Genomic DNA, 25,569 nt, shown 5'->3' on the forward strand with positions numbered 1-25,569 from the left:
TAGAAAGACACAACACTGACCTTAGAGCATTTCACTTCTTGCCCCTTCTGTACTTAAACACTCCTTTCCTTAGCAGATCTTATTTTGTACCACAAATATTTTTATGCTTCTCTAGAAGCACATAACTGATTCTATATAACAAGGTCAGCATGAGTAGACTTCCAGTATTGTTTGTAAAATGAGATACTCAGTTTTACCCCTTTGACATTGTTCAATAAAGTGAACACACACCTGCAGGAAGCAGAACTCCCAATTAAGAGCGACTCCATTTGACATTAACAGGAACAGTAAATACACACATCTGCTGACCAGGTTTTACTGTTATAAAACCTTATAACAATGAAGAAAGCGAGTGCCATAAAAGTAGGTACATTCAAAATTGCTGCCATTGCAAGCAACTACTCTTTGCTCCTGTTAAATATCAAAACAGCTTTAACTATGGAATACTTACTACCAACAGCCATTTTTATTTGCTGGTCAGAGGCATCCTTCCCTATATAAGTAAAAGAAAAAAATCCAAGTTTTTTTCAGGCAAAATTTTAATCCATTTTTATTACATGAAGAAGGGACTGTATTTCAGAAAATACACTAAAAACAAGCATCTATTTAAAAAACAAAACAAACAAATATAGAAATGCAGGATTATAAATTATTTATATAAAAGGAGTAAAAATGACCAGCAAGAAAAAAAATCTTATTTTCAAGTCTGATGTTAACTATCAGTGTTGACAAAGGCACTTTCTCCTTTTGTCTTCACTCATCTGTTTCCTCACTCAACAGTCTTGAAAGATTCATTCGGGTTTTCTCCAGTGCCAAAGTTTTTGCTCTTCTCTGAGGCCTTGAACTTGATACTGGGACCATTTCTGGAATTTGATCACAACTGAAACACAGATTATTTAAAAATCAGGTAAAAAAGACTAAGAAAACTGAAGAGCTTTTATAGGAAGAAACTTGAAACTTGGTCTTACAGACCAAAAATACTTCTTAACGACTATAATCTTTTGGTTTTTTGAGAATAGTAACTGGTGTTTCCCAAGTGATAGATAGTAAAGATAACCAACTGATAAGCAGTTGCAAAATAAGCAAAATTCCCCCCAAATTAGATGGAATCAAAGCATACACACCAAATAGGCAAATGGCAGAGACTGACCCTAGTCACAATAAAGTCTACAAAAAATGGATTAATTGCTCAGTAAACAGTTGAGCACAGCTGAATACTACAACTATAATGTTGTTTTAATGCTTATATCCTGCAAGACCATAAGGGATGAAATCCATTGTCTATATTCACTTCTCAGTCATTTCTAGATTTCTTGTTAACTACATGTTGGACAACAAGCAACAAAATTGTGAAGGGGAAAAAGAATTTAAATTTTAAAAAATTGATACTTCCACAAAACAGATAATAAAAGGCAGAAAAAACTAATTGGAAGAGCACCAATAATATTAACCAAAAATCTGTCTTTTTTCACCCAGAATATACAGAATATACTCAACACATAACAGGTATGTTATATATTACAGACTCCTTGGCAGAACCTGTCACTGTTTCAAAAGTACCAAAATTTCAAAGAATTTTTTTCCTTAAATATTTATCAGTGTTTTAGAAACAAAGGATATCAAAGCATACAGATTTGGGGAAGGAAAACACTTGAATTAAATTGCCTTGCTAGAACAGACATGATGGTTTCGATGGTGGGGAGACAAGGATTTACCTTTCAAGACCATGTTTTACACTTGCACCAGTTTTTCTTCTGCTCACAGACCTCACTTCTGCTGCTTTCCGCTGTCCTAAGTATAAACAAAAGTCTTTTTTCGTATCTTGATATAATTTATTTTCTTAAACTAGTTTTGTATCTATCTTTCTTCAGCGTTTAATATTGCATTGAAACACAGAAATATGCAGTCAGCATTGACAGAATGTGGTCATAAAAAACCAACAAAAGCCCCACAATTTTCGCCTTCTCTCAGAAACACCTGTGTGTTACTCTCAGCAGCCATGCTGGGTTATCTGCAAGCCTCAGTCCTGTTTCCTTGTTTGAAGTCCGCGTTCTGGGACAGGCTAACAGCATAAAAATTTCCACAGAAAAAGCTACTTTAATCTTTTAACAAATACATTTGTAAAAACTACAACAGAGTGTGAAGGGCTTTCCCCTCTATACATTCACAAAATGTATCAAATTATTTTATTAAAAACAACTAATATTGTAGCCACTGTACCTTTGCCAGTTTTGCTTCTTGTAGATCTTAATTTTGCAGTTTCCTTAAATTCATTAACTGGAGTATTAAGAGTATCTTTATCCTTTTCTGTTAAATAGAATAACACATGCAGGAGTCATAAATTAAAAGCTGATTATCTTAAATATCAGGATTTTAAATTTTGGCTGTTACATTAAAAAGCCACCCAGTTGAACACCTCTTTTTCTTTAAAGCAGAAACTAGCCAATAAGGCCAACAGGAAGTTTAAAATGTCACTCCACTGGAGCTGTAACTCCACCCCAGCAAAGGTCAATCATACATAAACTATTCCTGACAACTGTTTAGCCCCTTCCACTCTGTTGGAAGCTGAGCAAGCAGGACAGAAGATCAGCTTGTCCGAACTGGGATCTCCTTCTGGAGCTTAAGAGGAAAAAGGAACTGCAAGATCTCTGTCAAGGTCAGGCTTTGCAGGAAGAAGACAGAGCTGTGGTTCATACATGTGGGGAGAAGGTACAAAGGCCAAAGTTCAATCACAGTTGAACCCGGTCAGTGTTTTGTGAGAAGGTAAAGAAGGGCTTTTGAAAGTACAGTGAAAGCAAAAAAAAAAAAAGGTCCAAACAAAACACTGGACTAACACTTGCTGAAGATGGTCAGTCACCTCACTAACAGGACTAGAGAAAAAGCAGAGCCATTCAGTGCTTTATTTGCTTGATTCTTTCTTGATGGACCTCAGGCTGTCCAGTCCCCTGAGTCAGATGACCAGGAGCATGGGAACAGTGATTTTCCATTTGAGGACAGTGATTGTAAGGGACCAGCTCTAACAGCTGAATGTCTGTAGGTTGAGCATGAGCCAGCAGTGGCATCTTGGCTTGTACCAGAGGCTTCATGGCCAGCAGGAGCAGGGCAGTGACCATTATTCCCCTGTATGAGCATTGATGAGGTCACACCTAAATCCCATGGTCAGTTTTGGGCCCCTCACTGCAAGAGACATTGAGGGGCTGGAGTGGATCTGGAGAAGGGCAATGGAGCTGGGGAAGGGTGTGGAGCACAAGTGATATGGGGAGTAGCTGAAGAAGCTGAGGTTGTCTCCCAAGTCCTATTACTTCTTATTTTCACAACATCTAAACAAGTTATTGAATTGTACACCTGCCACAGCCTGTACAGTACTGTACTGTACTACAGCCCTTCTGAGTTACCTTCTTCATTGTGAACAGTATTTTCAGACAATGTGGTGTCTCTTTCCTGTGGTCTTTCAGACAGATCTGTTTCCTCAGTTCTTTCAGAGAGGTTTTTGCCCACATTAGGATGCTTGCTCAATTTCATTTGGATCTTCTCAATAGCTCTTTGACATGGTTTATCTTCCACTTTCTGGAGAACAGACATATAATGTTAAATGTTACCAAGATTTACAACTATTTCTTTATCTATTATATTGGCCTAGATTAGGATTTGTTGAGATTACTGCACAAAGGATACAATGTGTGACATGAAAGTGAGGAGTCAATCTTAAGGGAGAAACACTTTCTCCTTCATACTAGGCACTAAAATCCCAATTTTTTTCCAAATTTTTTAAAAGAAAACCTCAAAAAAATTAAAGCAACTGGACTCAGAGTACAGCTGCCTCTGGATGATACGTCCATAGTGGATTCAGCATTCTTACCAACATTTCTATATACCATTGTGTTCATGTGCCGCACTTCAAGATTTCAATTTTTTTCCACATTAATAAAAGCACCAAGGTAAAACTCTTGTAATCCCTTCCCACTTCATCTTAAATCAAGCATCCTTTTCATGTTGCCTAATGATCTTCCCATTATACCATAAGTTTAGGTGTTAAATTTCAGCTGTTAATAATTAGCTAAAAATAAGCTGCAAAACTGCAAGACTCCACACTGAATTTTATTTTGATTTAAAAAACAAATAACTACACCACAGTTACCAAACGAACTTACTGCACTGCAATGTATGAAGTTGGGCACACTGTCTTCAAGCTGGTTATCCTGTCTATGGTTTATGCAGTAAGAACAGTAAGACAAATTCCAGTCATATTGTCATAGTAAACAAATGGCCCTTCATTTTTAAGCATATCAGAATATTAGACTACTAATGATTTAAAAAGTAAGAACCATGCTATTTATGTACTACCTCTTGAATCTCCCTGAGCAACACCAGAAGATTCTCTGTAGAAGAACTACTGAGTTCTAGTAAATTTAAAGCTTTTGCATAAACACGGACACCTGGTGCAGTTGGGTCCACCAGGATTTCATTGCAAATTTTCATGGATAAAGTATCATGCACTGTTAACTCCTGCAAAGGAAAGAAATTAGGTATAAGTAATTTTGTTGGGAACTATTTACAACAGACAACAATCTGATTTAAACAGCTGGCTAATTTTACACAGCAAACATTTTCCTAAAATGCACTCTTTTCAGTACATTCACCAATTCATTGATTTTTATAAATATCTTCCACAATATAAACATTAAGCCATGTGCAAGTTCCTACCAGCATTTTTTAATTGTAAGAGGGAGGGGAAATTTGGGATAGAGTGGGGGTGGGGGCAGAAAGAGGGGAGGAAAGTGTCAAGCCAGAAGACTTCACTACCTGAACAGGCCGCTCATTTAACCCAACTGCTGGCACTGGGAATCCCAGACAGGCCCAGACAGGCAGCAGTATACAAAGGTGAAGTAGCTCTTAATTGGAGACAAGCACTATTATCCTACACTTTAACATATTGTACCTGATAGTCCTGAGACGACTTGGACTGACTTCTCAGTCCACTCGGTCTGGTAAGGTCCACTAACAGTTCAGAAACACTACTGATATCTACTTCAGCCAAAGGTGATGTGGCAGGAGCATTTAACAGTGTTTGCAAAGTTGGAAGATAAGCTTCTTCAAAGCACTCCTGGTTGGACCTGTTTGAGTGAAGTCGAATATTAGTAGCATAACAAGACAAAATTAAGTTTTCTTTTCCATGATGAAATTCACTGACGTGGTACATCAATCAAAGCAAAGTGGAAGCAGCCAAACTTGGTAGCAACAGCCAGCAAGATCAAGATACCAAAACTGTTTCACAGCACCATTTGAAATTTTAGCACATGGTATTTCAAGCAAGTTTAAAGTAATACTTCCTTCCTCTGAAGAATTTGAACATTCATCCTTACTACTGAAAACCCAACTGATACATACAAACATGTTCTCTTTTGAAGGACAAGAAGAAACAGTTCCATAAATACATTTCTCTAATTCCTTTTTTATAGATTAATCTTGTTTTCTGCTCATTCCTCCCTTCTGTTAGCATTTTTCTTTGGGGGTACTTCTCATTGCATAAAAAAGCAAGGAAAGCTGGCAAAAAAAAGTATGCAGTGGTTAACAAGATTTTTGGAAGAAATACTTGTGATTTTTTTCTCAGAAGAGCTCATAACACCTGCCAAGCAAGCCTAAAAATCATGTTTCACTTGGTTCTGCAGCAAGTTGTCTAAAAGTGTGCTTCCACAAGACTTGTCAAAACAAGTTAACAAGTAAGATGTCAAAAAGTACAAGGTACAGTTGAAGCGAAGCCTTTACTCTTGATATTTCTATTAACTTTCTATTTGAACCCAAATAACTACAAGAGAAAACTAAGAAAGCAAGTAATTTTTTAAAAATGCAGGTTATTTGCTGCTGGATTACGGAGCCAAACCAGCTGACAAAAAACCCTTTTGAGCAGCACTACAGCTGGCTACAAAAGAACCAAAGCAAGAACTCTCTTTCAGCAGCTTTAAGGTTTAACATCAGCTCAAGCATTACTGAAGTGTTATTCAGATTATTCTCTGTAAATGAAAAAAAAAAGCAGAAGCTTCTCTTACGCTGTCTGAGAGTTTAATACACTATAGAAGACATTCCATGAATAATAACTGTTCACTGCATAGGACCTTGTCCCTATTTTAGCATCTCATACCACCCTTCTGACATGACAAACAATTTAAAAAGTCAGGATCAGCATTTTTTTCCCCAGAGTTCAAATATTTCATTTCAAGAAGTAAGCCTCTTGGCTTACTGTGACCAGATGGAAAGATTAACCAAAGCAGCACCCAGAAAACAAATGGAATTTTAAAATTCAGTGAGAGATCAGTATCAATTTAGGTATAAGCCTCTGCCAAATCTCATTTGTTCCCCAATTCTCTTTTACTGAATGGCAACTTTGCAGCCAAGTTCTGAATTACACACAGTATTTAATAATTCACTTCTAATAATAGAGTATCCATCACTGAAGAAAGTAAATTACTCAACTTAATGACCATAATGACAAAATGACCATTTGTGATCCAGGATGCAGATAGTGTTTTCAGACAGAAAATAAATGAGATTTCCTAACTAAACAAAGATTCTCAATCAATAAGCCAGATTAAGACATAGGATTTTTTTCTCCAAAGATTTTTCTGATTTTTGCTTAACATGTACACCATGTTATTTTTTCAAGAAAAAGATCCTCTATGAGGTGCCACAAGAAATTGCCTCATTTTCAAATGACTTGGAAACACATGGGATTACTCAGGTGGGCAATCACTAGAACTTATAAAAAAAGAGAATGAAATTCACAGTATCAGAAGATGGCAATGCACAAGTAAAATATTATCAATATTAAAAGCTTAAATTCGTTACTTATTATCAGAGATACTGGAAACATATGAAATCAATTTTTCTGTTACTTTCATAAGAATTTAAGTAGGTAAATTTCATTCTATAAGAAACTGGGTAATTTTCTTTGGCTTTTTTCTGACAACAGTAAAAAAACATTACTTAGGGGTTTTCTGCCTCTTCAAGACAACTCCTCTTAATGTGGCATCATATAGGCCACAAAAAATTAATTCAATTTGGCCTGAAAAATAGATAAGGTAACATAATACACTTAAATTAAAACTTAACTATAAAAAAGCAGAGATATACTTTGTTTGTTCTAACTCAATAAAACCACTAGCAGCTGCTGAAAAGTAAGCTTTCAGCACCAGGTAAAAGGAGATAAGAATTGCTATTTAAGCTCTTACTCCCTTACTTAAGTTCTCTACCTCTTTTGTCCACCATCAAAATAAACAGGAGATTTTAATTTGCTGTGAATTTAAATTGGAGTATTCCTTGGTTCAAAAACAAAACAAAAACAAATCCCAAACCACAACCCAGTAGCCTGCTGCTCTGATAACTGGTGGGCACTGATTATTTTCTTTTGAAGCATTCCTGCTAGGTACTTTTTACTGACACTTCAAAGCCTACCTGTAGTGCTCAACAGCATAAATAAGTAAAGCACATCTTTTAAAATTAATTTTATTCAATATCTTTGAAAACAGTTTCAATTGTAGGCTTAGGAAAAAAAAAAACCCACCATGAAAAGCCACAGGGGTAACAGGGAATTAATAGAAATTCTTCAGAATAGGTCGAGATTATGTATTTCAAAAAGCAATAGGAATAGGAGGTTGAATTAGATATCTAAATCTAATTTGCATTTGTGCAATTTCTATTGGTGCACGACCAAAGAAAGGTTTCTAAAGCTGCTAGATCAATGTATACTGTCACATAACAAATTACAAAGAGCATTACCTATTTTGATACGCAAATAAAGGGAAGAAAACTCCCAGGCAGTGTCGGAGCCTAGTGTCCTCCTCAGTCATGGGATTGTACCACAGCAAGACCAGACGAGAAAGGAGCTTGGCACTGATCAGCCTCCCAGAGAACATCAGTTTGGCAATGCCTTCTGCAGCTTTTGTCCTGAGTTCTGAATACTGAAGAAAAATCTCATCATATACAGAATACATCAACCATAATATTTTTCACTAATACTTTACTGTAATAGGACATTGGTAAGATAGCCTATCACTTCTCTACATTCACATATGTCCACCTGCACAGAATGCAAAGCAGCTCAAGAGGAACGTCAGCCTGTACCAGTGACAAACTTGTAGTCATTTTCTAGGACAGGTATTTTAATATTAGACCATCAATTCCAATTCACATCACCTAATATTCCCAGGCAACCTGATGGGATGATGAGCCATCTACAAAAATAATTTGAAAACAAAACTAAGGCAAATGTTATAATATTCCTTACCTCACTGTCTAAGAAACCAGAAAGAAGCTTCAGAAGGTTGTGAACTGTGGCAGTCTCCTCTTCCTCCTCCATTGTTTCACTTTTGTCATCACCATTTTCAGTTCTAATGTCTGCACTTTCACTTTGAGAGTCACTGCCTCTTCTGGTTTTAAAAGGCCCAATTCCAAACAGCATTAGTTGATCGAAGATTGCGTTTAAAGCACTGAGCTTTATCTTTATGTTATCTATTTGTAAAATCTAGGTGCAATAAGGAAAATAAATATATCACCTTCTTGGCAGACCTCCAATCTTGAAATTAAGCAGAGTAAGATTTATTCTTCAGTAAAATTGATTATTTTGGGAAAGTTTTTATAATACTTGAACCAATTTTCAAACTTTAGGAAGGTGTGATACAAATTTAAACCTGAGTTTATAAAACCATCTGGGAAGTAATTTATCAAGTCATCTATGCAACTTGCACTACATAAAATCAAATTAATTTCACTCATGGAGTGAGCATCCATGTGTGAGATGTAATTTTATTGTTCAACCCATAAACAGACCCTGAACAAAGTCTGTTTGCCTGTGGTAGCCCCAGACTGTTAGGCATTACAGAAATATAACTAAATAAAAATACAGCTTAATTAAAATCAACAGTATGTAAAAAGACAACAGGGACCAAGGTAGCAATAAAAGTCAAATTTATAAAGGTCACTATATGTAATATAGTTCAAATTACATGCAAGTAAAACCATGCATCATGGCTTAGCCCAGAGATTCTACATCTGTTTAGCCCAACACTCTGCTTCTGATAAAAGCCTACACAGACATTGTGGGGTTTAGTACCTGCAGAAAGATTACTTAACTCAAAAATTTGAGTTACTAAAGTAACTGAAATCCTCTCCAAACAAACTTTTTTTTAATGTGACATTCTCAAAGGCAAATTAAAAACAACAGTAAATGTTACTTTTTTTTTAGGAACCCAAAGGTCTCCTACTATGACTGACAACTCTACTATCTTGTCTGAGCCAAGCACATCAGCTAAACTTCTGCTGTCATTTCTCCAGTGTCTGCCTGTACACACTTTTTAAGCACAATGGTCACCCACACTTCCCTCAAAGCCAGTATCAAAACCCAAGGTTAACAAATATCATATTTGGTATCATTAGTTTGGTATCAGAACATTCACCACAAGGATGGGAATTGTGGATATTACAGCATTCAACATGCTCCATATTCACAGATGTTTGGCCATGCTATTGATTGTTAGTTTGAATATTGCTTTATCCTCTAGTCAACAACTTTTCCTTAATGCTCAACATAAACATATCAATTGTTCCGAATTTAAATTGGACACACAATATTGCAGGTAAGTATGCAAAAGAAATGTGAAAACCATCAGACACATTTTTAATTTGGTATCCCAAGGAAGGGGAATCCAACACAGAGAATATACTTAGAATATACTTAGAGAATCCAATAGCTTCTCTTTTCTGTATTGAGTAACAAATACATGACGGATTTGGAAGACAAAGTGAGACCTTAAAGACAGGGAATTCCTTGAAAATTTTAAGACAACAGGTGACCTTACAAAGGAAAAACATGCTACTATAAGATAAACTGAATCTTATCAGACATCTGAAAAACCTACAGGAAACCACACTCTCCAGATCTTCAGAAAATCAGGAATTACTGGTTCTCAAAGAACATTACTATACGATAGCTTGTTATAGAGACAAGGCTAGATTTATTTACTAAGTCACAAAGAACATAATTTCATTTCTCATCACGTATTTTACCTGTAACAGCAGTGGAAGCTGTTGTTGGGCAAATTCTTTGTTCTGAAGCGTACAGCAACCCAAACACAGAACTGCCATATTTCTCACAGCTGGGTGGACATTAGTTACACCTGGAAGTATCTGAAAACAATAATATTGACCTTTATAGACTAAATATATAAATTGAAAATAAAATTCTGACTACTAAAAGATGCTAAATTAAAGACAACTTATTGTGATACAGGATTGGAAAATGGCAACTCCCAAATACTCTGTTTATCTAGGTATGAATAGAAGCAGATTGAATATGGTGTTTGAAATCAGCAACAAAAAAATGGCAAAAGCCACGTGAGTGCTTTGTTGTGTTTGTTTTTAATAAATATTTGTTTTCAAATAAAATGGAGCTGATCACTCTGGGAAATGAAAAAACCAACACACAACAACAAGCCTACACATTTCTTCATGACAGACATTAACATTCTTGCAGAGAAACAATATCCAATTCCAAGCTGCAAAATACAGATGCCACTTTGATGTACTTGAAACAGTTTTGAGAAGACAATTATAAAATTCCACACAAAAGAAAAAACAGACCAGATACAGTTTGAACAATGCAATGGCATAATTTAATATTTTTACATTTACTAAGGAGGTTAAGTTATTTTGTATTCCTACATACCATAGATTGAATGATTTCATTAATGGTTGGACTGATTCCTTTAGAAAGTGACATGATCTTCAGAACCTCATGGCACATGGTCAGACACTTCAACAATGTTTCAGGATCATTCTTCAAGTTGGTCAGGGAAAAGAGAAAAGCGTTATCAATACAAACAGTGGCTATGATAAGAAGAATGGGACCATTAATCATAATTTGTCCCTACCCAAATAAACATTCCCTGTCCACTACACATTTGCTGTGCAAGTCTATAAGCTATGGTCAAAATAAATTAATTTTTATGTTTTCAATTAGTTAAGAGTAAGAAGAGTAAGAATAAGACCCATTTAGAATTCTTAAGTTATTCAAAGAAAAAAGAACAGTTAAATTGCGATTCATTTTTTCTAGAGCATACGATCAGCTTCTATACAATTTATGTTTTGCTAGAGCATACTATCAGCTTCTATACTTGCAGAAGAATACTAGTACCATAAATGTTTGGTTTCAATTTTAAAAATATATTTGAGACAAATCAGAGCTATGCTTTCTTTTAAAACAAAGAATAAATTTTAAAACATAACCAGCACTTAGGAATAGAAGAAGGGAAGAGACCTTCTCCACACGTATTTCTTTAATTTCAGCTTGCTCTGCTGCTTTTATCAGATCATTCTTTTTGTGTTCCAACTCAGTTATTTCTTCTTTTAATACTGATGCTTTATTAAAATCCTGAAGAGTAATGCATTCTTCCAGAGCTTGTTTTGCTTCAAAAAGTTTCACTTTTACTTCAGCCAGCTGAAATACAAAGTAAAAAGAAAATTAACAAATAAACTTCTGTGGCTTTTGCTAGTGATACACTATTTGACACCAATATTAACGTACCATATAAAACTCTGGATGATTAAGCTTAGAAAATTATTTTTCTTACTAACTAAAATCTGCTCACCTTTAGCTTCCGCTTCCTTATTTCAGCAGCATCAACAGGCTGGTCAACTACAACAGTTGGCTCACGAACTTCAGACATAATTTCTGCAATCTGTTGTTGCAAACAGTCTATTAGTGCCATTAACTGCAGTTCAGATATATACTAAACATTTAACTTTTCCAAAATTAAATAATCGTTCTGAAAAAGTACTGCATATCTGTGCAGCTTCTCTTAGCAGCTCGTTCCTTGTGAATAACCCTCAATTTAACAACACAATGTGACCATGAGCACATTTGAATCCCATTTTTCCCATTCAGCTGCATAAGCAAGGAAAAAAAATACCTTAATCACCTATCTGAGCTAACAGGAGGGAAGAAAAATATAAAACCTGAAAATTTGCACCATCCTCACTTTGAATCTTTTCAACAAGACACTTTACATCTAACAAGATAAGTATTCTAAACAGGCTACTGAAGTGTAACACTTTCCTAGTTTGAGGACTGCATTTACAACACCAGTCACATCTCTAAACATAAAGATCTCTAGAAAACCACAAAATGGAGCTATGCTAGAAACCAAAATAATAAACAAAATCTTCACACCCCCCCCAAAAAAAAAAAAAACCAAAGGGAGAAGGAGACATTTTTTTTAAATACTGATATTTCTTTTACAATGCTTCATAAAGGCTGTTTGATTTAAAGGGAAGACAGAGACTAAGCTTTTACAAATACTTACAATTTGAATCCTTCTGTCCTCATCTTCAACAATACTGAGCAATCTTTCAACAAGGAGAGGTATAAGTGCTGCTGAAGTTGAAGGTAAAATGAGAATCTTTTGTAAAATAGCTAGCAGATGCTTTCTGGATTAGAGGGAAAAACAAACAAACAATTTTTGCTTATTTAAGAAAATGGAAGACATAAGAGTTACTATCCTACCAACATGGAGATAGTGTGAAAAATTTATAACACAGGATGAGAGAAACTTTTCTCCACAGCCACATTAACTGCCAAATGTATCTTCTTATTTATGCAATGTTTGTCTTTTACTGGTTTTAATCGCTTTTTCTTGATTAGAAAATGATGAATTTTTTCATGAGATTTCCCTACTGTCCAAAGAAAAGTCATACCAGCAGAAACAGTCAGGATCAATATTGCAGAATGCTTTCATGGAAATTATCTGACTGAAAACTAAAAAATTGCAACTTAAACTCTCCTGCCAGTCTGGCACACATTTACACATTCCACAGAGTTTGAAATTACTGCTGTGTTTATACTACCATAACTACAAGTTTTCACAAAATGCCTGAGATGGTATGAATTTCCAAATTCTTAAGCTCTTCTTACTTCACACCAAAAGGCTATTCAAATTGTAAGAATGACTCAGTTAACACAGTCCAATTTAGCCTGGCATCTAAGATATTTTGTAGCCTTTTAGGCCTTAGCAAACTATAGCTTAAAAACACGAGAAACAAACAGGCTACTTGCTACAAGCCATCTGCTGTGAAGCAATCAGTTTTTCTCCCTTTATTTTTTACATACTGTGCTCCAAATAAGCAGTTTTGTAATTTCATAATCTCAATAATACTTTACGAAAACAACTGAATTTGTTTCCCCTAACAATGTGGAATCTGCATTAGAACTTACTTTTCCATAAAACTAAGCAGACAATATTTGGCACAATTTTGGGACCAATTCCATTAAGGAGACTGTGTTCTATTCCAGCTAACATTAGAACTGTATTTTGTCTGTTTTATCAGGCTCTTTTCCAAGTAGAGGTTCTATGCCCTAGAACCTCTATTCTCTTATGCTTAGTAACACAAATTTGATTTAAGTTTACCTTCCTCCCTCTTCCATGGTATCCATGCAGCCTATGATTAGTATCAGTTGCTGGCCTATAAATTCTTTTGTCATCAGTTTTTCCAAACAATTGAAGTCTTCTTTTTGTTCTTCACTAAGAATTGGCATATTTTGAAGATAACTGAATCCAAACAGAACAGATATAATTACATTCAGATTCACTGTTGGACAGTAATAAATAAGTAAGTAAATAAATAAATACACTCCAAACAAATCCAAATATCCACTCCTGCCACATCCCCAATAAAAAAACTCCACCACTTTCTTGTTCTGTATAAACAAGGGGTTACATTAGGTACAAACCTTAAAAATAATGATTCTGTTGTTTTCATAGATTATTTTTCAGGAAGTTATTTTTACCAAATAATGTACCGTTTTAAAATAATGCACTTCATTTTAAAAAGTCCCTTTTGTGAATGCAATACAATAAGAAACATAAAATGTAAAGTAATGCTACATGTGATTTCAGTTCTGTAAAAATGCATAAAGGTAACATCTTAGGAATAGATGTATAGATGTATCCTTTTTCTTACTATTTTCGGCATATTTAGGTACAATGTATTTTTTACAAGTTCAGAATTGTTATACTGCCTACAAGTCAAAATACAAGAAAATCATGAGAGTATATGGTAACTTCTTAATCTGATTCAGTATGTCATGACAGAATAATACTCTGTTATAAAATATATTCAGCCATACAGCATGGAAAAGTGCAATCACTTCATTCCATTTCTTAATTCTTCTAGACTCAATTTTTTTTTAATCAAAATTTCATCTATCAGTGAAAGCTATGCACGTTCACAAAATCTGAAGTGAAACATCACGTACAAAATTCAATATCACAAAATGTAATTCAAATATTGACATGAGCTGTGAAAAAGATGCTTTTTTCTACCCCAGCTTCATAGATACTTTTCAGTAACAGCTTGTTATTTCTGCCAAATTTTTACAATTTCTTCTAATCTAGGACAAAATAAAATTTTGCATGTAGCTACTATTTAAGAACATCTGAAAATGCAGCTCACAATCCCGCTTTTTTCTGAAGTACCAATGATTTGTATGTTCTTGCTCCTCTTAACCAACACCCTCACAGTGAGTGCATTGCACAACTGTACACCAGAGAATTGAGAACTGCAAATCTTACCTGAAACAACAGCTCAACAATGCAGAGTTTAACAGCTGATATCACAAACAATTACTAGCAAATCTGATTAATTTTAGCCTCACCCTGAAGGGCAATGTAACTAAAAGTACTTTGAGTAAGACTGGATGCAAAGAGAACAAATGTTCTTTTGAAAAACAGATCTTTTGGAAAAGAAATGTTTCATAAATTGTTAAATGAATAATGAATGAATAAATGTATACCCACCAGACCAGATATACATTTCACAACTACGGAAGCACAGATGCTCCATATATTAAATGTTTATGAAACATGTTAAAACATTCCACACTGTAAAGTAGCAATGACTTCTGTAATTACTACCAGTATACCACATCCAGTAAAGTGAGAAAAGGATATGCATATTTTTAATTGGGAATATCCATCAATACAATGCATTTTTCAGCAGATCTGATTTATTATCATTCCAGGAAGTCATTGTTTTACAGGTATAACACCTCAGTTAAGATTTCCCAGAATTATCAATGCTAAGAAGCAAATTCTGTTCAAAGTTTATGTTAAGACTAAAGAATCCCTTGAGGCCAAAACAAAACATCCACCAAAAAAAAAAAAAATAAAAAAAAATCACCACTCTTGGGTGAAAACACTGCCTTAACAAAACATTCATTTCCACCTCCTGTGCCCTCCAGTTAAAGAACTGTGCTGTAACTGGCTCATTTTGCATCTCTGTCACTGCCTTCGTATACAAGTTTTTAGGAAGCATGCCTCCCTGAGCAGGCAAAAGAGAAGGGAAGTTTCAATTCAAAACTGCTTCTCTTAGAGACAGCAGCAAAATTTTAATTTATTTTCACAAAAGACAACAATAGAAGAAGTGTCGGTTCCTGCAAGTTCTAAAAACATCTCTCAAAAATCTTTTTTAAAAAGTCAGTAAAAGCTAAAATCACTGTTCAGGTACAATTTGGGGTTTGGAGGATACTTGAGCACTTGAATAAAAGAACTATTCTCTAATCTAATAAAAAATTTTTACTTTAGTGGTAGGAGATTTTTAAATGCAACGTACCTCAATAAATAATCTGCATATATAGCTGGTTCTGGCAACACCTGTTCTAGTACAACTTCACCTTCTTCAGCTTTTGATTTTAGATATTCACAAAGACATCTCCAATATAACACATTCTCAGGTGTTAAATCCTCCACTGGAATCAGCTTTCTAAACAAAAATAAAGCAATATAAAGAGATTAATTAAAGAGTCTAAAATAATAAATACACGGAAGTATTAGAAAATAAGAAAAAAATATTAGTTGCTAAAATGCAAATAAAACCGCGTCAAAGGTATAGTTACAGATTGAGAAAAATAACTTCCTCTCTCAAGGACACAGAGCTCCACAGGCCATTTGTGACATTGCCCTTCTCAGTATTTTACCTCAATGCTGTTCACACCAATTTGCAGAAACATTCTGCCCAACCTTCCCACCTTCTACAGCAACCACCCAGGTACTTTATGAAACATTGTTACCACTGACGAGTCTGGAAAATGAACACCATAAATCCACAGAAATGCAAAACTGCATGAAAATATTTTTCGGCTTCTGTGGATTGTTCCTTCCATTCTTAATACAAGATCTTGACACAACAGTGGAGTAGCAATCATAGTACGTCAATACAAAATACTTCTTAGCAACTCTGTAGACTCATCATCCATCTGCCATGATAGGTAGATCATCCATCATGAGACCCCCCCACTTCTTTTTAGATTCATAGTCTTTTTCATGCCAACCGTGGCAATTAATCTTTGTTTTCAGAAGCAGAGCATTTAGTTGTTCATTAATTCTATCTCAAAACAGAAAAAGTAGTATCACTGTGGTGGTAGCTTTTACTCCCTTGAATCCCATTTTACTTGTAAATTATCAACAATTTTTATTTTGCTTTAGATTGCTCACATACAAAACAAACAAAAAACCCAACCAAAACCACCTGAGAAAACATGTAGATGAAAACTGATCATTTGACAGCTTCTCCTTACCCTGACAAGTCTTTATTTAAATGTAAATTTAACAAACAGAAATCACAGACTTCAAAAATCTAGCCATTTATCATTCTGATACTCCATTCATTCAAGCTGTACTCAAAAACTTCATACAAAAACAACCCCAAGTGTTTTCCATAAATTAAATTAATGTAAGCTTCATTATAAACTGAGTAATTTAACTTATGTTTCAAAATGTTATTAACCCTCTAACAGACCTGCAACATAAAAAATTGTCAGATAGCCCAGTGTTTCAGAATGGAAGCTTCATTTTGCTCAGGATCAAAGTCAGACCAATCAGAATGGAATGATTTTGAACTGTGGTAGGAATCTAATCTCAGACGATAAAATTAAATGACAATTTGTCACTGATTTAAAAGGAATAACAAAACCTTCCTCTGTATTATGGGAGGAAACGCACAATATCATATCAAGTGCCTTGCATTCTGGTTAGTAGCATGACAGATGTTTTGAAATCAGTAGATGCTACATGCATTGCACTCCAAAGCCATAGATGTGGGCCTGTCTGGCTTTAAAAAGCATCAATATAGTGAAATAACTTTCTTACAGCCTCTGGAAATGTGCCAGTATCTTAAGAAGTTAAAAGGAATTTTATATTCTCATACAAAGAATTTTATATTCTCATACAAAATATTCATCCTTTGGAAATGAAGAATGCTCTGCATACCTGCTATCAAGGTTTTTACAATTCTGAACAATGTCATGAAGTGGAGATAATGAAAATATAGCATTTAATACTGGGATGGCCACTTCTGGGCAGTTTTCTACATCCAGTCTATGAAGCAATTCTAAAACATCCCCTTCAGTTAATTGTAACCAGGCTTGAAGTAGCTTCTTCTTCATTACCTCCTTAACAGCATCTAATAAAACAGGAATTCAAACAGTTTAAAACAAAGTTTGAAAAATATCAAATTTTAAACATACTTTCATAAAACATTTTTCCATATAAGTCTTCTTGCAAAGAAAGTTATGCAGTTAAATTTAACATTATTTTAAATAAAGAAAAACCCAGTTGCGCAAGAACTATCTAGGGCACACCCTTTTTTTGAGGCAATGTAATTTTTCCCCTTGCAGGGAATAAAAAAAAACAAAAACCTTTATCCAAAAAAAAAATATATGTCTAAAGACATCAGCTCAACCCAAAAAACCTACAAACCACAAACTCCTGTAGAACAAAGAAATATTCAAAATCAGAATCACAGAATAGGTAAGACTGGGTGGGACAACAGTGGGACAGTGGGTCATCTGGTCCAACTTCCTCACACAAGCAGAGCCATCCCAGACCACATGGCACAGGATAGCATCCAGACACTTCTTGAATCTCTCCAGTGAAGGAGACTCCACAACCTCTCTGGGCAAGTGTTCCAGTGTTTGGTTAACTGCACAGTACAGAAGTTCTTCCTCATATTCAGGCAGAACATTCTGTGCATCAGTCTCTGCCCATTGCCTCTTTTCCTATTGCCTGGCAGCACTGAGCAAAGCCTGGTTCCATCCTCCTGTCACCCTCCCTTCAGATACTGACAGACATTGATGAGCTCCCCTCTCAGTCTTCTCTTCTCCAGGCCCAGCTCTCTCAGCCTGTCTTTGTAACAGAGATGCTCCAGTCCCAAATATTCTGGGTAAGCATTATGATATACTTGCTCTGTTTGGGAATCAGCCACTTTCAGAGGCAGGATACTACATGTGAATTGACATACAGAATTCTCATGCTGTTTCTATTATGTGAATGGATTATGAAGTTTACATATAATACTCTAACTCCCTACTCACCACCGCCACAAGAAACAGTTCCTGGATCAACAGAATACCATTTAATCAATGAAAAAAGTATTTATGGGAACATCTAGAATGTATACATCCTTAATGCATTCACGCAGACTTAAGCAGGGAAGTTGAAAGGCTAGGAGTCTGGTGGAGGTAAAAACATAATAACTAGGGAGCAAAACGATTATGCTCTTAGGCTCTTTCAGAAACAACATCCAGAGTAAGGGAAACAATGTTTACACACACTGACAACATTCATCTTTCCTCTTACACGCAACTCATGATACTAAATGTAGCACTTAAACATGGGTAAGAGCTAAAAAAGTACTGTAAAAAGGCCTCGAAAAAACTAAATTACGGTTCTAAGAATAAAAACATCTCCAAGAAGGTGAAAAGCATTAACTAGTAGAATATAGTAGAATGAGAGCTGAACTCACCCTGAAAAGCAGAACTAGGCAGAACGTGGATTATGTATTCTAGACTGTATATAATTATAAGCCCTTGTTCTGAAGCCAGTATGGAAAAACATCCAAAATTTCGATGTAGATACCTTAAATAAGCAGGTTCCTTGCTTATTAGCTCAGAAGTTACCCAGATAAGCAAATTCAATAAATATATATATATATATATATATATATATATATATATATATATTCAGGGTTACATGATTTGCAATATAGAATAGCCAATTTGGAATACAAACCTATCATACCTGGTAAAGAACATATGATATCAATCAAACTACAGACCCGGGCAGATGTAAACTGTAACAAGTGGTGTATAAAATCATCCTAAGGAAGAGACAGACACTAAGAAAGTATCTGTCCTGGATCATAAAAGAATGCACTTCTTTATGTTGAACACATCAATGTCACTGTAAAACAGGCCACGTAGAAAGGCTGTATTCTAAAGGAATACAACAAAAGCTTATTCCTGACAAGGGAAGAATCACATGAAAAATTAGGGAAAGTGGTTTCCTCCCCAGTGTGGAAAGATTATGAAGAGAAACGCATTCACCCCAAGAAATATCTCTCATTATTATCTCTCAATAATCCCCAAGCATTACTGGGGGATGGTGGCAGCCAGTAGACAAGCAGCAAAGCTAGATAAAACAGCAAACCAGTGTATCAATACAAAACAGTAATTGAGAACACAGGTTTTTCAGTGCTGTACTTCAGAAACAGAACAGGGCAAACTTCTGTAGGCTACTACAGACCAGTTCATGAAAGTTGAGGCAAAGTGACTAAAACTTCTTATATAGAAAGAGGTGGTCTTCTAAGTATAGTTCTATACAGCATAAAAGGACTCAGCTGATTGTCTCCTTTCCTGTTAAGAGAATACAATCTCCAGCTAGCCAAAAATAGTAGATCAATAACACATGCATGCTTAACACCCTAAAGAGCTCTAGTTCCCAATGAGCACAGTACTTTAGTCTTGTTTTCTAAGTGAATATCCACACTAATCATAATTCTCACAATTCCCAGGCAGCACATCATTCAGCAAGGGAAATTTTCAGAGTAAAATTCAACTTATTGCAGGCTTTCCAAACAAAGTAGGGGGATTACACAGCAGCACTCAGTAAAACTGGTAGCTTCTACTGTGAAATTCCTGCCCATTCCTGCTGCTATCGGGAGCCCTGCATAGGCAGGCCAAACGCTGGTGATGTTTCAGACGCTGGTGATGTTTCCACCTTTCGGCAACACACCCCCCACAGCTGTGGGCATGTTTGGAATGGCTCTTCCACAGAGTGACACCGGACAAAAGACATGGAAAGGAATAAAGCTGCCCCGTGGGGAAACGCGGAAGGGTCAAAGATTCATTAAATACAATTCAAGCTAAACAAAAAAATTACCAGCTGACAAGACTTCTCTCTGAAAGCACATAGGAAATATTTTCAAAATGGTATTAATGTTCACATTTAAATTATTAAATACATTTATTAGTTATAAAAACATCTGTAATAAAACACTTCCAAATACACCAAATTAATTACAATTTTCTGCTTCTGTGTTTAACTACATTATTGTTTTTTTAATTTTAATAGCATTTAGAGATATTTTAAAGCTAACTGGTTTTCAGGTTTTTTGAAAGTGCAATTCTTTTCTGGTTAGTTCACTACAAGGGGCTGGAAAAACAAAGCAGCAATCAGATTTCATGTGTCTAAACACTTCCTGGTACCTCATTACTCCCTTCGAGCTCCTTATTATTGCCATTACAGCTTCTGCATACATCACCCCAACATATTAGAAAGTATTCTCTCCTGAACATCAGTATTAAGATGTTAAGAAACCTATGATCTCTTACCAGATCTGTCATTAAGTCCTTGTTGCAACAATTTAACTCTCTGTGCTATTGTCAGAGCTCTCATGTGAACTTTTTCTGCCAAAACCTTAAAAATAATCAAGACATTAAAATACATTTCCACATGTGATAACAAATTAACACATTACCTGCCTATGGTTTTAAACTATGAGTTTTAACTACACACAGAAATCCTAAATCAGTAGAAACCTGTAATACCTATACCAACAGCACTGTACCAACACATTAACAAGCAGACAGATCCTCGTGCATAGAAGAAAATGTAAAGTAAAATAAACAATAAAGTTAACACATGGCTTAGAAGGTCATCAGCTCTGTTTGTATGCAGCACCTGGACATGGAAACTATCCTTTCTCTTTAAAGTGCCCAGGGTAATGAATATCTGCAACAGGTTACAGAAGTTAGTACTTTCCTTAAAAAGCTTACTAATACAGAGATTCCATTCAAAAAACCACTCTAAGCTAAGATTAAAAAAGCAGAAGATGGTATTGTGTGAAAAAATTGAACATTTTGTTTCAAGACCTCACCTAAGATGACTGCATAAGAAACAGACATGTTAGCGTACTTACTTACCTCTGCATACAAACATGATTAATGGTTGATACTTCTGAAAACTGCAATACCAAAACCATGCAATTTTTTACTACTGCGGTGCTCTTAACATCCACTATGTAATAACAGAGAAGCAAATTTGCTTCAATAGCATCACAAAATGCATAAATAAAAAACAACAGACTGCATGGATAATTTATACTGTTACTACCTGATCTTCAACAGACAAATTTTACCACACAAGTAATTTCTATCAAGCAAGTTCTACAATCAAGTTCAGCAGTTTTAACCAGAAAACTTGTATTAAACCACTCTCCCTCCAGATTTTGGTAAACGAAAATAAATTATTTAACTGATCTTAATGTTAAGTGTAATACAATAAATGATTTAAAGCCATTTTCCTAAGTCAGCCTTTGAAATTCATTGCAAGTGGTCCAATTTACCTCATATGCCAGCTTTCTGACAGCCTCCTTTACATCCATAGTGCGGCCTACGATTATTGGCAAAGTCCTTTCTGATGGAGCAATACTTGACAGCACAACACGTCTCACATCTGAGTTTGAATCATTTTCAAGCAAATTGCTGTAAACTGAAAATAAAATAGCCATAATAATGCTTTCATAGGAGTTTGAAACATAGAAAAACAGAAAATACTTTAAAAAACATTCAGCAGCTGTTACCAAAACCCCTCTCTTGCCCCTGCAGAGCTGATGATTTAGAAAACAGTTCAGGGTGACAACCCCAAGATTTTATGGTAACTACAGGCTGAGATATGATGTCCAAAGAAATAATGTTCACAATCATAAGTAAGATCTTTAGTTAATAACTGCAAAAATTGCTACTCTAGATCCCACCCATAAATAACCACTTTGTCATTTACTAGTGGAAAAAAACCCATTTCCAAATATTGGCTCTTTTAAGACCTCTATTCACTAGCTGTACCTCCCCTACATTATCTTTGAAGTAGAGCCTCAAATCTTCCTATAAAGGGAAAATTGCAATCTCCATTAAGCCTACCAAAACTCTTACAGTAAATCCCTCATGCTTTTTTATTATATTCTTGAACCTTATCCAAAATTCAAAGCAACTATAAAATTAGTTTAATTAGAGTATACATTAATTCATCTTGCTCTGTGAAAAAATTACTTACTATGAATTTTGTGTGCTCCTAAATATACAATAAACCTATAAACAATACTCAGGAAATAAAATTTCAAAGAAGCTACCTCAAGAACAGAAAACCCCAACTAATTCTTCACAAAAGGCAATATATAAAGATTAATCAGGGCACAATTTACATACCAGGTACAAACCTACACTTTGTCTACCTTGAGGCAAAGGAAGTAGAAGCTTACTCAAGAATCATACAATGCACAAAGAAACTCACAAACATCATCAAGATACCTGTGTTGCAGAGATGCTGATCTCTTCTGGAAAAGTGATCATAATTTGAGACAGTAGTTTTTCTCTATCATCTCTACTTTTCTAAGAGTTTTGTACTAATTCAATTAATAGTACCAAAGGGTCCTTAGAGGGCAAGAACTGAACAAACATGTATTATACCTCCACTAGTTTACAACACATTTTCACAAGCCCACTTCCACATTCAGTTCACAGAGCAGCCTGAGCCCAGTATGTCTAGCAGATCCCTCCTAACACTTCTGTCTTTTCCCCTTGAACACACATAACACTTGCATCTCCTCTAGCAAAGAGTTCCACAGTTTCCGAATTATTACAGGAATAGTCTCTAACATCCATTTACTCAATGCTAAAAAAAACTCCCCAAACTTTAAAATGTTTTAATGTAATGTAAATTAATCAGTGTCCTTAGCCAAATGAGAAAGACCAATACTACTTACCATTAACAACAGGGCAGTTTTCATCCTTAGGATCTTGAAGTCTTGTCAGGGCCAAGACAGCCTGAATTCTCACACTTGGAAATTTATCTTTAAGTCTACTCAGCATAGTTTCGTTAATTTTATCAAATAAGTCATCATCAATCTCAGCATTCTCTGGCAAATTTCCTAGAATCTTATTAATAAGCTGACAGCTTCGAAACCTAACCGCATGGCTGTTGGCATTGTGAGACTGAGGGAAAGAAAAAACAGGTATTTTTATCATCCCACTTTTCTCATTTACAGCAAAAGGCTATTAATATGCACATCTAAGTGGTCAATGTTCTACAGAATAAATGAAATACGCACTCCTACGTTTCAAAAGCTTTTCCAATTTAATTTTATTTTTAAGATTAAAAAGTCACAGAACTGAAAAGCAATTACAGCCCATTGCCTGGATCAGAGACTCTAGAAAATCAGCAGTGCCTTCACAAAGGAAGCAGCATGCTGACCACTGCCTGCAGTGAACCAGCCAACTCACTGCTCTGCCTCCATAAAACATTAGAAGAAAAAAAAGACATTAGCAATTATGATTACTTATCCTAGGCCTGATCCATAATCTTTCCATGGCAAATCAGTGGTTTAGGAAAATGTAATTTTATTTGTGTGTTCATGCTATTGGAACTGTTTATCTTTCTATGCAACACCTGGAGTAAGCAGAAAGGAACAATGCATATGCCAACCACAGTTGTATAGAGGATCTTTTAATAATTTTCTTATGAAAGGAAGAGTATAAATTAATTTCCACCACACTTCCACGCTTAGAAATATACCTATATCAAATCCTACAGTGACACATCTGACAGCCATATAGGAGAATATTCACTTTTTCTCAAAGGCCCAAATTCTGAAATCCAGCTGTTGGATTATTGTGTGGGATGTAGTGGATCTTCCTGTGTTGGGGGAATGCAGATGCTGTTACTTGTCAAGCACTAGCTCTGTTTTGCTTTCACTTTTAAGTTCTAAATTGTAAGTACTGTCAAGTACCAGCAAGTTTTCCCCACTGCAAAACGTTTCCATTTTCTATGTTAGATATTTAAAAATAAATGTTAACTGTACCTCAAGCAGAAATTTAAACACATAATTCATAAATAAATAATTTTCTTCTCCCTCCTCACTACCATCTTCTTGCTCAGTCTGATAGAATGAAGTAACCAATCTAGCCGCAAAATCGATCACTCGTTCCACTGCTGGTTCCCGCCTGTAGATTATCATAGCGTACTTGAGGAAGTGAATGAATTTTTCCTTAAAGCCTTCTTTATCATCACACTGGGGAAAAAAAAAAAATCAAACCACAACAAAAGATAACTATCCGGTTCACCTGTCAAAGCTGCACCACTTTTGGTACAATTGACAGCTTCCAATTGAAGTTAAATTTTTAAAGGGCTACAGCCAGCAATCGGGGCACACCCGCTGTGTGCCCTCCTCAGTGAGTATTTTGCTCTAACTCCACAGCAGGCATATTACCACCGGGCTGACAGATTTCAGGACGACAGTCAAACACCCCGTCCATTACATCCTGTGTCACACCCACATCTCGGGTATGCACGTAACACCTTCCCGCGGCATCACCGAGCCCTGCGGGCAGCGCTCACAGCCGCGTTCGCAGGAGACAACTGCGCAGAATACTTCAGCGGCGTGGTTTTGCGGCATTTGAGTGGGGGTTTTTTGGGAGGGTTGGGGGTTCTTTGTTTGTTTTTAATTCGCGGGCTCTCCTTAGGCACACTGGTGTTCGTTTTAGGGAATGCTGCGGAGGCGGCCCCTGCCCCCCGGGGGACCAGCGGAGCAGCCGCTGAGGCCCTAAGCTCCCCCCGCGCCGGGCTGCCCGAGAGCAGCCGTACCTGAGCATAAGTGCTCTTCAGAGCCACCACGAGCTTCGCGTGGTTCTGGTGAGGTTTCTGGGCCAGCCGAAAGGCTTCCTCGACCTGCAACAGCTTCTTGGCTCCCATGGCGGAGCGGCGCCTGCGGGATCGGCCCCTCTCGGCCCCGCGCGCGCGCCAGCAACGGCCACAGCGTCCAACGCGCGCGCAGCTTCAAACCGAGCGCGGGAGCCGCTCCCGATCTCGCGAGAAACCCGGGCGGGCGCGCGCTCGTGCCCGCGCGCTGGAGGCGGGGCCGGGGCCGGGCCGGGCGGCCAATGGCGGCAGTTGGCCGGGGACGCGCGCGGAGCGTCGCCATTTTTACACAATCAGAGAATGAATCGGGGTGGAGAAGAGGTGTGGGATGTTTAAATTCAAGTTGTGACCGAATGCCGCCATGTCAGCTAGACCAGGGTATTCAGTGCCACGTCCAGTCATTTCTTGAACGCTTCCAGGGATGGTGACTTTACCATCTCTCTGGACAGGCCACTCACCCTTTCTGTGAAGACTCACTCCGTCTAATCATCCTTTC

General features: G+C 36.4%; 1 protein-coding gene across 1 annotated transcript; it reads right to left on the minus strand.

Annotated features, from left to right (window-relative positions):
• Positions 1-283: 283 nt before the first annotated feature.
• NCAPG (non-SMC condensin I complex subunit G) lies at positions 284-25,152 on the minus strand. The gene is made up of 21 exons (XM_066317187.1): positions 25,020-25,152; positions 24,238-24,447; positions 23,143-23,371; positions 21,727-21,872; positions 20,714-20,798; positions 17,313-17,505; positions 15,658-15,807; positions 13,455-13,595; positions 12,354-12,477; positions 11,640-11,729; positions 11,309-11,488; positions 10,718-10,828; positions 10,060-10,179; positions 8,282-8,518; positions 7,774-7,955; positions 4,940-5,114; positions 4,345-4,506; positions 3,396-3,567; positions 2,221-2,307; positions 1,716-1,791; positions 284-880 (listed from the first exon to the last, which is right to left on the minus strand). The coding sequence occupies exons 1-21, from the start codon at positions 25,125-25,127 to the stop codon at positions 754-756; spliced, it is 3,105 nt and encodes a 1,034-aa protein (XP_066173284.1). The 5' UTR covers positions 25,128-25,152; the 3' UTR covers positions 284-753.
• Positions 25,153-25,569: the final 417 nt, after the last annotated feature.

Source organism: Sylvia atricapilla, chromosome 4 (assembly GCF_009819655.1).
Source record: "Sylvia atricapilla isolate bSylAtr1 chromosome 4, bSylAtr1.pri, whole genome shotgun sequence".
Lineage (NCBI taxonomy): Eukaryota > Metazoa > Chordata > Aves > Passeriformes > Sylviidae > Sylvia > Sylvia atricapilla.

Bases quoted from the DNA above. Each gene is read 5' to 3' on its own strand.
- NCAPG (XM_066317187.1), bottom strand. From the start codon at position 25,127: ATGGGAGCCAAGAAGCTGTTGCAGGTCGAGGAAGCCTTTCGGCTGGCC. The intron at 13,596-15,657 runs GTACGTTGCATT...GTTTGGATTCAG, and splicing joins TATGCAGATTATTTATTGAG to TTATCTTCAAAATATGCCAA. The intron at 12,478-13,454 runs GTAAACTTAAAT...CCTCTAATCCAG, and splicing joins ACCATGGAAGAGGGAGGAAG to AAAGCATCTGCTAGCTATTT.